At 45.0% G+C, this 13,400-nt stretch overlaps 1 protein-coding gene across 1 annotated transcript; it reads right to left on the bottom strand.

Annotated features, from left to right (window-relative positions):
• Nucleotides 1–1,224: 1,224 nt before the first annotated feature.
• Nucleotides 1,225–5,079, bottom strand: hopx (HOP homeobox). The gene is made up of 2 exons (XM_060063872.1): nt 4,735–5,079; nt 1,225–1,500 (listed from the first exon to the last, which is right to left on the bottom strand). The coding sequence occupies exons 1-2, from the start codon at nt 4,882–4,884 to the stop codon at nt 1,423–1,425; spliced, it is 228 nt and encodes a 75-aa protein (XP_059919855.1). The 5' UTR covers nt 4,885–5,079; the 3' UTR covers nt 1,225–1,422.
• Nucleotides 5,080–13,400: the final 8,321 nt, after the last annotated feature.

Below are 13,400 nucleotides of genomic sequence, written 5' to 3'. Positions count from 1 at the left end.
GATCATAGTGGGGGTTGGGCCACTGCTGTTCAAAGAGCTGGGAGTTCCATTTAATGGACAGACAGGATGTTGAAACTATGGCAGGCATGAAAACAGCTTTCTGTGTCAACACGCTGGTTTACTGCGGAACCCGGCAGGGACAGGGCTATCATCTGCTCCCAACAGAGAGTTCGGTAACCGTGGGTGTGTGTTTGTGTTTGTGTGTGTGTTTCCCACTCTAAGCAAACGTTTATAGAACAATAAACAATTATTCTCTTTTTCTCAGGGGAGGAGGAAAATGCCCATTGGCCCAAAAACCCAAGACTATGAGTTCTGTTTATTATTCCTATTTATTCTGATAATGGAGCTAATCAATTTTCTTAATTTATTTGAATTAGTCAAGAAAATTGTATTAGTATAGCAATTAGTCAGTTACAGTCTCAACAAGCTTAACTTCATTATGGAACTCCCCCTGACCCTGAGTCCACCAGTGTAAGCCACCAGACACACAGATTCATATCTATGCACACAAAAAAACACACACATACACAACCACACACACACACACACACACACACACACACACACACACAGTATGTCCAACCCTTCCCGCCATTGTGACCAACATCCGGTCTATATTTTTCGGCCCATTCAGACGTATCTTCAGAGTAACAAGGCAAAAGACAGTCCTTTTCGACGTAGAATAATAAGAATAATATTAATCATGTTTATTAATGTCAGCAAATAAGGTATTTATGTGTTGGCAACGAAAAACAACTAAGACAACTAAAGCACACTTCACATTCCCGTAAGCTAAAATAGCTTCATAGATATGGAGACAGGAGGGGAGGTGAAAGGGGAGGAGGAAGAGGAGGAGGAGGAGGAGGAGGAGGGGGGGGGGGAGTAGGACGAGGAGGAGGAGGGGGGGGGAGTAGGACGAGGAGGAGGAGGACGAGGACGAGGAGCAGGAGGGGGAGAGGGGGAGGAGGAGGAGGAGGAGGAGGGGAGTAGGACGAGGAGGAGGAGGAGGAGGGGGGGAGGAGGAGGAGGAGGAGGAGGGGAGGAGGAGGAGGGGGTGAGGAGGAGGAGGAGGAGGGGGGGGGAGGAGGAGGGGAGGGGGAGGAGGAGAAGGAGGAGAGAGGAGAAGGAGGAGAAGGAGGAGGAGGAGGGGAGGAGGAGGAGGAGGGGGGGGAGGAGGAGGACGAGAAGAGGAGGAGGAAGAGGAGGAGGAGAGGAGGAAGAGGAGGAGGAGAGGAGGAGCAGGAGGAGGAGGACGAGAAGAGGAGGAGGAGGGGGAGGAGGAGGGGGAGGAGGAGGAGGAGGGGGGACTAGTCTCAGAGCGTCGGTTCTCCTGCAGCAGGTCTACGAGGAGCTGATTGGTGCTGACCAGGTCCTCGCGGTTCTCTAACCCCGTCCCCTTCGGACAGCCACACCCTCGCCCCCTCAGTCGTTTACGGAGCCCAGCTCCGCCGGCAGTCCCTCGGCTTGGCGCCACAGAGCATTACGCCACCGGAACCATTTCTACAATAGAGAGAACATTTGAATATGTTGATTCATAGAGATTCATCAAAGTAAAAGTGACAATTAAAAATACATTGTTATCAGATGGGTTTATTCTTTGTAGACGGTGGTGACGCTCAGGTTACGAGGATTTTGTCTCCCAAATCATCCTACTAGTCTAAACCCGGGTGCACGGGGCGTGTCCCCATCGTTTGCTTCGTCTTTGTTTTGATCCGCTGGGGGCGGAGATCTGTAAGCGTGTAATTGGCCGACAGTGAAAACTAACTCAAAAAAGCACTAGTAAATTCAACTTCTGCTGCAGGCGCTGTGAAGAAAAGCCTTTATCAGAAAGAACCTCCTGTCCCGGACACCAATGTTCCTAAAAAGTGTCATAAAGGTTTGAAATAAACACTTGGAAGACACTTTTTTAGCGATGACAATGTATGAGGATATGGTCATCTTAGTCCTGGCACGGTTCAAAGACAGATACCAAAACCTGAGTGAGGTCATTGTTTTTAGCAGCGACCATATCCGACGGCCGTGACATCTATATTCCTGAGAACCAGCTCAGGTGGGGCAGCTCAGCTGTTTTGTCAGCGCTGGACTTTTGTAAACATCCATAGAGAGAGAGAGAGAGAGATACTACCAGACCTGGAGGCAGCAGAGAACTCGAGACCCACAAGGTTCTGTTTATTCATGATGTCACTGTGACCCGAACTCAACACAACATTGCAGCGGTCTAACATCATGCTACACAGCGACGTCCAAACGGATGACACAAGCGTCTTGTTGTATTTTGTGGGTCCCTCCCTGAATCGCCACAACGACGGTAACAGAGGTGACATCGTACCCCCAAACTGCCGGACTGCAGGTCCATCCACTGAATGACAGACTGACCGACTAGCCGGCTGACTGAATTGCTGATTGACTGACTGGCTGGCTGTCCAAATGACTGACGGTGGGGTTTTGGCAGGAGCATCCGAGCAGTCTGTGTTTTTAAGCAGTGGAAAATGAAGTGATTTCTTTCAGTGAAGAAACGGATTCTGAACTTTGGACCCCAGGATCAAAACACTGCGCCCCATTCTGTGGTTTATTCTGTGGTTCGGTCTGGTTCAGTATTGCCTCATATCTTCCCTGCATAATGCAGTTCTAAACACATTGCTCTTGTTAATCGGTTCTGCATAATGATTTGATACATATCTTATTGCTGGAGATTAGAGAGGGAGAGAGGGAGAGAGGGAGAGAGAGAGAGAGAGAGAGAGAGAGAGAGAGAGAGAGAGAGAGAGAGAGAGAGAGAGAGAGAGAGAGAGAGAGAGAGAGAGAGAGAGAGAGAGAGATTTTCACTCTTTAACAAACAGTATCTATATGAAACATAACAAAACATGATGACAGCGGGTGTGTTTGTGTGTGTCACGTAAATTAACGGATGTGAACTATCCCTACTTCTCACGCACCGCAACATGGGTGACAAATGTGGGTAGGGAAAAGTGACAAAACCAATTGCGAGTTACACGAAATATTCTAATTTGATCGAGAGAGAGGGGTTTGAGGGCAGCCAAACCAATATTCTACATTCAGATTATGTTTTGAGTAAAACAACAACAATGATTATGTTATCAATTTGCCTCATGTTTTTTTTTTTACGATTTTTATTAACATTAGGATTCTATTGAGGTAAGGGAGAGAGAGCAGCAGGTATAACTGGTTTGTTGGTGAAACCAGCTTAGGGCCTATTGGTTTGTTATATTAATATTAATAATACGTCTCTCTCACGCTCTCTCTTGCCATTCCTTTCTGTCTGTCTGTCTGTCTGTCTCTCTCTCAGCAACCAGAAGATGAATTTGCAAGTCAAATGTTTAGCTTACTTTTCGTGATGTAATCTCATCGCAACAGTTCAGCGATGCTTCTGGGCAAGTCGGGGCAGATAAAGCCTAACCAGCGATCAAGCTGAAAATAGCCAACCAGAGGTTTAACTAGATGGTTGGCCTGATTGGTTGGCCTTTACACATGAAATATTAAAATCATAAAATCACCATTCTTAAAGATGCGCAAATAAGTCGTTTTTCCTCTGCATGTCGTTCACACATGACGAAAACAACACTGGTTCAATCCAACATAATTCACAATATATGTCCAGGATAGACAATCTGGAAAAAAGTTTATTAATTTAATGAAGTAAAATTTGTTTCCTAACAAGTGGCTCCCCATTTCTAAGTGTTAATCATTTGTCTCGGGGCTGCCAGGGCATTCTTGCAAGCTTGACTTCCTTCGACGTCTTGTCTCTTAACATTTACAGACATCTGCCACCTCTGTACATCCAGTAGGGTATTTTTCGATATGCACGCTTCCGTTTAGCGCCGAACTGCAGAATGGGTCAAGTAGAGGTGAAGTGGTGATAAAGCGTGACAATTGTAGCTGCACATCTGCTTTCAAACAGGCGTCGTCTGTTTACAAAGGGCAAAAATAATTTCCAACTTTCCTACGATTCAGAATACCACAGATAAGGAGAGATGGTTTGGAGAGTTCATCACCAGAGCGAACAATTAACTTGTTAACCCATCATTTGTATAGTAGGGCCGACACTAAAACGAGGATGCGGTCCTGTCTCTAGTTTTAAAACGGCTCATTTCAGGCTACAGCTGATAATTGCAACAGGTTTCGTCAGTTGAGACTTTGTAGCTTCACGTAAGAAGCTACAAAGTTATTGTCTCTGCTCACACATGGCCAAAAAATGCTCCTCTTGAATTGACAAAAATGGACTACATTTATCATCATGTGTGTGTAGATCTTTCGCCACATTGTTTCCCCTATTAGCCTCATTTGGGAATGGATAGTGCAGGCGGAAAACAGCCCAGCCTTGAAAACGATTGTAGGCTATTCCAAAAGTATGGACAATTAATTGTAGGCCTACGCACATTGATCAGTTCAATATTAGGCTAACCGCGAATCAAGTAGCCCACATCTGATGACCACATGGTGTGTTAATACACAGATGATGTCATTGTCTTATCTGGGGTCCAGCAGGTTAATGACGTGGAGATTCCAGTGGCAGGTCTGGTATAGGTTTAAAAAAGTTGAACTTGTGGGGGGGTTAATGAATAGTGGAGGCGCGTTGATCCAGAATGAAACTGATATCGCACAGCAAGTGGCCAAAATCCACACACGCAGGATCGATCATGCGAGGACGTTTGATAAAGCTGTTTAGTGAGACCAAAGTCGGTGGTTAAAGCCGAGAGCATCCAATCAGATACTCACTTGCGTCTCCTCCTCCGTTAATCCACACTCGGCTGCGATCAACATGAACGTTGTCTCGTCGGGATGTCTACTGACTGTAGCAAAATTATGCTCCAAGATCCGGATCTGATCATCTGCCAACTGCATACTTTCAATCGTCCGAGATGCCATGTCTATCTTCAAAATAATCGACCCGAGATGAACGTTGGTCGCTGCTGTCAGGAGAGCGATGCAGTGCTGGGCGGCGGAGTTCCCGAGTGAGAAAATAGTTTATAACATCAGCTGGTGAACTGAACTCTTACACGCCTGGGTGGGAATGAGAACCTCTCAGCTCCGTGTGAATGTTATCCTGCTGTCTACACAGAGAGGAGGAGGAGGAGGAGAGCGAGCGAGCGAGCGAGCGAGAGAGCGAGAGAAGCCTTCCTCCTTCAAGTAGGCTTTACACTCATACACGAGTTGACTTGGACAATGTAAACTTCTCGTCGTAGGAGATTAAGCCGACTTTATGCTCGAATTATAATATTTCGTGTAACTCGCAATTGGTTTAGTCACTTTTTCCTACACACTTTCGTCACCCATGTTACGGTGCGTGATAACTGAGGGTTCACACCCATTTACGTGTGACACACGCACACACACACACACACACACACACACACACACACACACACACACACACACACACACACACACACACACACACACACACACACACACACACACACACACACACACACACACACACACCCCCAGGTGTCATATCTCTCTCTCTCTCTCTCTCTCTCTCTCTCTCTCTCTCTCTCTCTCTCTCTCTCTCTCTCTCTCTCTCTCTCTCTCTCTCTCTCTCTCTCTCTCTCTCTCTCTCTCTCTCTCTCTCGAACTGAGTCACCATGACAACATCTTACCCCCCCACACACCCTGAGTCGATGCCTCATTTTCCGCGACCTTGAACCCAACCCCTAGATATGAGTTGTACTTCCAAAACAAAGATTTTCTGTGTTTACTGTAGAAATAAACAACGATATATCTGCCTTTAACATGATTTATGTTTGTTAACTTCATGTAGAGGTTGACTGTAATCTACACTTAACATTTATAGGTTAAAAGACAATAAAAAGGAATGTGTGATTCTAACAATAAAACATTTGAGTTAATTAGATGTAACCCATTAACAACATAACATATGTCTAATATATATCTTCTCTGCGTGTTATTGGTTCTTGTGCTGAATGACCAAGAGCATTTTATAATTAACACTTCAACGCTTCACTTCATAATCAAAGAGGCGTTTGTCTCCTAAAGTGTAGCTGATGAGCCAAAATTGACCAGATTGAGTTCCTTTCAACCATAGGTGTATCCAGACGATCAGGTCATCTTTATCCCTCCAATGAGAATAGTTACTGAGGTGCTGCGGACCGGCAGGTTAATACTGCCACCAGTTTGGTGCAGGTGTTGTGTTCAAACCCTCTGTCACTGCTTTAATCTAGAATACTTTGTGTTGCTTCTACCTAAATTTGCGGGACTCAAAGCTGGTTATTCTTTCCATCCACCAGCATAGCGCCAGTGGTTTAGGTGGCCAATTCTTTCAAGCAGGCGTTCTTCGTTGCAACTCGAGCTCATTACACTGTCATTTTAACAATGACGTAAATGTACACTATGCATTTGCGTCCGCACCTTAGCTAGCCTTTTCTGTTATATGCGTCTGTTGTTTCAGGTTGTGGACGGTCCTGTCCTGTCTATTATTACTTCTTTAATGAAGCAGCTCGTCCATGTCCAACTCCTTTGTACCTGACCCGGGACTCCTGTTTGATTGTTTCTCTCATTCTGATGAATCAGGGGTCAGTTTGGAAGGCGAGCGTCCGTGGCCCGTAGCCACATACAGATGCTTTGTGTATCCAAAACTCCCAGAATCCTCTAGTAAACAAACAGAGAGACTGCTGAGTCAACACACGCACACACACATGCACGGATGCAGATACAAAGCATCTGTTTACATCAGACACAAAAAAGCCAGCGAGGGAGAAGGAACACTTATTATTTATTTGTTTATTCAATTTTGTATATTTAACAATGTTAGCATTATTATTTCCTTCTATGTCTGAATTACTTATCTGCTCTGGCATTGTAAATGCTTTTGTCCATGAAATTGTATTTGTTCATTAGTTAATTTTACTTTCGATTCTTTTCGGTTCTTATTTTCTGTTCAATTCAATCTTATCTCTTATAATCCCTCGATCTAAACATAGAGTTGCTGCATGTGGATCTAGGTAGGAAGGATCCGACGGCATTACAACTGTACCTGACGGGTTGGTCATGTGACTTCCATCATTTCTTTACAAGCTGTATGAGGTTGACATTACGACACTCTGTAATGTGGAAAAACCTGTGTGGGTCGTTTCACACATAATTACAGACAGAGGAGACCCACAAGAGGACGCACACACACACACACACACACACACACACACACACACACACACACACACACACACACACACACACACACACCCACACACACACACACACACACACACACACACACACACCCACACCCACACACACACACAAAGATCACCTGACCTCTCCCTCCCACATACACATCGCATGCACATAAACTTCTGATAAACTTTGCTTGACGCTGTGTGTGTGTGTGTGTGTGTGTGTGTGTGTGTGTGTGTGTGTGTGTGTGTGTGTGTGTGTGTGTGTGTGTGTGTGTGTGTGTGTGTGTGTGTGTGTGTGTGTGTGTGTGTGTGAGTGAGTAAGACGCCAACGACATATGTGTATGATTGTGTTTGTATCGTAGCTTGTTGAGCAACAGACAAGACCAACAAGACCTCAAAAAGCCATTTAAAGACCGGTTAATCTGTCAGAACATTCCAGGATGGAATGCCAACATGTGGAGTGTTCAGAGGCATTGTCCTGGATCGTAGCTAGGGGAGAGTTTGGACAGAGGTGGACCATTCCTCCTCTAAGGCGATCCAGGCATCGGCAAGGCATGAAACTAACTGTGTTGAATTCAAAAAATGAATAGAAACGTCTGAGTACTACAAAAAAAAAATAACAAGCTGCAATATTGAGTAATCTAACGATTAAGCACTTCTCAAGCAATTCTCGTCGGTCAAAGCACCTTTACATTTTGCCCCTGCATTGAAATTCCAATTCATATACACACACGGGCACAGGCACAGACACGCACACACACCCCAGCGGGAGTACAACCGTACGAGGTAGCAACCAGCTTGACGGGACCAGATAGGAGGTTGTGTTCCTCGACCACGTTATGCCCCATTTCCACTGCAGTTAGTTTTCCAAGGGTTCCTCTAGTCCTCGAGGGCCAATAGAGACACACCCCGACTGAGCTCCATCCTCGCCCACAACACGCTGAAGACAAAGCCTGGCGTCTGAGTCACCTGGCCAGGGGCTATTCACTCATACTTAGAGCCATCGTTCCTACCGCTGCACTCCTCTGAGCCTCAGCTTTCATACGGCATATCGTTTGTGTATGCCGTGACGGCCTGCCGTGAATAAGATTGTTTAAGCATTGTTGTTAGCATGTATCTTCTACCGGGATAGTAAACCGCATATGTAGCAAGCACCTAGCCATATAAACGGGGGTCACCACAGACAAACGCCCGTTATATAACAATCATATTTTCAATAGGTTAATCATTTTAGCACCAGTAACAAGAAATAACGTAACCGTTTAAGCTTGACATTGTGTTTCTAGGTTAAATATTGACGTTGTTTGGGCTCTGCGACGTCCGCAATGGTTAGCTTTTGTGATAGCCATGCTCGGTGGCGAAGAAGCGGTCTTATGTGTCGATTTGGTTTTTTTGTGTCGAGGTAGTGGAAGTGTCAGAGAATGGGACTTCTATTATAAAAATATATATCAAAAAACTTGTTGCTTTATTCTACAATGTTGTCAAGTGTGTGTCAAGATGGCGAGCTTGATATTATTAACTTTAGCACTACAGGTGCTGAGCCACATAATGGCCAACGTGGGCCAGTGCTACTATGATTGACAGCTGGCCCACCCTATCAGAAGTGCCCGGCATTAACTTGAAATTCAAGGAACGAAAAAATAGCCCATATTATAATGTGATACAAAATTGTGCGAGATGAATTTTGTTCCAATTAAGTATCATTATCTTACCAATATTTACAGAAATGCTATTTTGTTGTGTCCACAATCGCTGGAATTTCAAGCGAATTCTGTTATGCATGATCGCCTGAGTCTGAAAGAGGCTTCCCCTTGTGACCGCCATGTTTCTGTTCTGCTGATTCATCCTTAACCATGGCCAGTCTCTACTTGTTGTGGAAGTACCGAGACGTCAGGGAAACCAACGCGGTCGTTTAGGATTCATAACATCATCCGTGTTCACTCCGGGAGATCTCTTTCTCCTCCATGTCGCGGTACGATCAGGACATCAGGAAGTCAAGGCCAAAGTTCCTTTCCCTCAATTCCTTCTCAACCATGGATGCGTGCATGTCGTGCCTTAAATTCCCCCCGGGGATGAATATTTATCATTTATCAAAGAAGCCTATAATCATTTGCCATTAATCGTCTGATCTGCGATGTCATTACGATGTAAAATATATATTAAAAAAAATTGATTGAACCCCTTCCATGCTGGAACTGGATGACTACAGCCCTGTTTGGAGAACATTTGCTGAACTTACATATGCCTGAGCCAGACTGAAGTCTCTTTTCCCATTTAAAGGTTAGACTCAGACACTGGGGAATGAAACCAAGAACCTCATGGCTGGGAGTCGAACACCCAAGGCACAAGCCTGTCCTGCCCTTTGTGATGGAACCCTGGCTGTTGAACTAAGCTTCTCGTCCTGGCTGTCGCTGAGTTGAAATGAAGTATTTGAGATGCTAGAAGCACAAACCCGCTGAGCGTCACTCCTAAAGTCTCCACCTGGTCAGAGACCGCTGCTAACACCGAGCTATGGGCCTTGGCCACCCAGTGCTAGTCCTAGTTCTATAGACTAGCTTGGGGATGTATGCAATCACTCCCCCATCCAGCAATTTACTTTCTGGATGTGGGAAGTGAATGCATTCAGATTCCCACATGAATACCCCCACTCAGCTAGTTCAGCTTGCATTAGTAAATGGCTTTGGTGTATTTCCTTGAACAGGAAATGCTAAAACGTGTACTTTGGCCAGCTACGGAAGTCTAGACTTAGAGCTAATGTCTATTTCCAGAAATACTTCAAGGACCCCACCAACCACAAGCAGTCTGAGCAGGAGTTTGAGCAGCTATGTTGTGGGTAGTAGGAAAGGAAGGAAGCGTTAAGTAACCGTCCTTTTGCATCCGTATGACGTCAAACAATGGCATCCGCTTCAGAAGGGATGTACTCGGAACAGAGAACAGGGAGCCGCGGGCCTATCACAACAGTCCTCGCTGAAACGCCGCCGCTGTTTTGACGGACAGCCGTTAAGGGAGCAGGAAGCTCCGCTGGACTCCATAAACCAGACCTATGAAAGCCGGGCTTTGTCTTCCCTCAGCGGCGGCAAAAACAATCAACTGACATTGACTGATTTATTTGTTGGATGTTTACGTGTCATGTTGGATGAAATCAATGGCTTGCCTTACAAACATGTATTAACTGTACATCCCTTTATGTTATAATAATAATCTCCAACTTAATCTTTAAAACCGATGAGGCTACGAGAGAACAAGGAAATATGCAGTGTAAGAGCTCAATTAAACAGCCTACTTTAAAACCCACAGGATAATACAATAACAGACTGACTACCGAGCAGCCATGGGAGTTAGCCAATAGGCTCATTGCCTGCAGTCTGTTTACCAGCTGTTCAGCCAATGGCAACACTTCATTTTCCCTCCCATTTGAAGTGGCTCCACATGTGTTTTAACTTCAGCGTTGCAGAAGCTGGAAGAGAGGCGCCCGACCCACACACACACACACACACACACACACACACACACACACACACACACACACACACACACACACACACACACACACACACACACACACACACACATTCTCTCCCTCTGACGGTTGAAAACAGGAGTGGGTGGGGTCGGATGGCAAACGTATTTACAGAAAGCAACACACTATGTCTCTCCATGCCTTGCATGACGGAGGCATGCAAAGACAACCGCAGGAAGCGCACATGAGGGAACAAAACAGCCTGATGTATTCATGCATTGTGTTAAGTGAGATTTACGTTTGCGGTAGCACAGAAAAAAAAAATAGAAAGGAGAGCTATTCACCGTGGATATGTGAGGTAGAGTAGGGTTTTAAACCAGCCACTGAGGTTTGAACCCCAATGCGTAATTAAAGTTCCTGGAAGAGGATAGGGGTCTGCTTTAGGAAGTCATAACACCACAACCACATGAAACCGAGCCTCGTCTGGCGCTTTTGTAGCGGGGTTAGAGGTTTCTGAATCTGGGCTGGTTTAGTCTGATCCCAGAAAGGAGAAACACAAGTTCCTTTTCTGGCAGGGAGCTAGATTCTTTCCCTTCACCAACTACAAGAGTAATTATTCCTCTGTTTTCACTGTCAACCCCAAAAATCAGTAGGATATCAATCGCAGGGGTTCAAAAAAGTTTTGGTATGTATTTTTTTATTATCATGGAATGTATACTATATAGAGAGAACAAGGACTACTGAAACAAAGAATTTTCTACTGCAGTATAGTTCTTTGCTAGCCTGTAGCGCTATGCTGTTAGCCTAGCAAGCTCCACCAACTAACACCCTGGAAACTGGAAATATTAGATTTCTATGATGCATAAAAAATTTCAACCCGGTATTATCACGCGACCTCATGCTCATGAAAATGACTCGATTGAATCGTGTCCCAGAGCACGATTGTCAGTCTTTTTTCGTGCTACACAGGACGAAATGTAAACCCATAGCAACCACGATAGCAACCTTGACAGTCACATGACGTGGACGCAGACCCGTTGAAAAGAATTAGCCCAAAAAACGTAGGCATGTCACATGTTATACTACATTCTGGTGCGAGACGTGGGTGTAAGGGACGTGGTTAGGTTCAGTTCTGCTACAAAAATCGGAAAAATCAGGTTGTTGTTGTTTTGATGTATCCATAACTAAAGGGTTGACTTCCCCCCCCCCCCCCCCCACACACACGCACACCTTCTGAGAATCTCCAGATTGAAATGCATTGGTTTAATTGTTGTTTAATTGTTCTCTGACTTTTCTCTGAAAAGTCAGAGAAACGCTCCCAATCAAAATGCATGGGTTTTCGGGCTAATTCTGTGTGTTATTCCATTGAGGTGAGTGTGTATGTATGCATATATGAATATATAAACTGTACCGACAGCGAAATGTAAACGTGTGTGTGTTTCATAGTCTATTGAGGTGAGTGTGTGTGTGGGATTGTGAGTCCAGTGAGTTGTGTTTGTGTGTTAGTCCAGTGTGTGCATGCATTGGGGTATGAGTTAAGGTGGGTTTGTATTGAGGATCGTGTGTGTAGGGTCTGGTAACACTCTGCTAAATTCTGCTAACCTTGTCATTCTGATACCAATTGGCCACTCTGCACTCTGGCCAGCTGTACTTTACTGACTTGCTCAGGCAGCACTGTAGACCAATTTCTGTGGAAGGTCAACCAAATGATCCCAGATATATAGCCTTACACAGTTTGGAGGCTGAAGCATATATACATCCCCCTAGTGGCCGTATCGGTTTGATCGGTGGCTAAACCTTCTAGAATCTTGGTGGAAAACATGGCAACTGGATGTAAATGTATTCTAAATGCTACCTGCATGGTGAAATAGATTCATTACTAAAAACTATTCATAGTGTAGTCATGGCTTCCAAACATTCTAGAGGGATGTCACATACAGTTGATCATTATGGCTGCTAGGTGAATAGGGTCTATTGATGTGAGACTGTATATATGCTTTATGCGAGTAAGAGACCTACTGAATAGTGGCTATGGTGTTCGAATCCCAGCCAAAAGGTATTGGTATGAATGCCAATGCGGTCTAACTGATGCCACTTACCAGCACCTGCTAAATGACATTTTAATTAAAAAAAAGCACTGCAAGACACCTTGGATTAAAGCATCTGCTAAATGAATAAAATAGTAAAGATACTCACAGCCGGAGAGAGAGAGAGAGAGAGAGAGAGAGAGAGAGAGAGAGAGAGAGAGAGAGAGAGAGAGAGAGAGAGAGAGAGAGAGAGAGAGAGAGAGAGAGAGAGAGAGAATTGAGTATTGGAGAACATCTTGCATACTTCTGTACACACAATTTTGGATATGTTGAAAGTGGGCAAAAGTTCACAGAACGAATCCCACATCCACACCCCACTACATGTTTACCAGCATAGCCTACGATCGATTCACCTCAACCTTTACTATAAAGAGCAGACAACAAGCTGCTAGTCTAGGCCCAGGCTTGTTGAGGGCGAGGCTACCAGAGGCTAAACTAGGCACGTGCTACCAGAGACTAGTCTGTGCCCAGTCTAGTAGAGGCTGCTGTAGGCTTGTCTAGGCAAAGGCAACGTGAAGCTAGTCAAAGCAGACTAGTGCAGGTGACTAGAAGCTAGTATAGGCCAAGGATACCAGGGGCTAGTCTAGGCTAAGATTACCAGAGGATTATTCAGGCCCAGGCTAGTAGAAGTTAGTCTAGGCCCAGGCTACCCATGCATCTATTCTCACTGGGAGTAGAAGCTATCTACTTATGGAGAAT

The sequence above is a fragment of the Gadus macrocephalus genome, chromosome 10, assembly GCF_031168955.1.
Source record: "Gadus macrocephalus chromosome 10, ASM3116895v1".
Classification (NCBI taxonomy): domain Eukaryota; kingdom Metazoa; phylum Chordata; class Actinopteri; order Gadiformes; family Gadidae; genus Gadus; species Gadus macrocephalus.
This window is presented reverse-complemented; position numbering and strand designations above follow the sequence as displayed.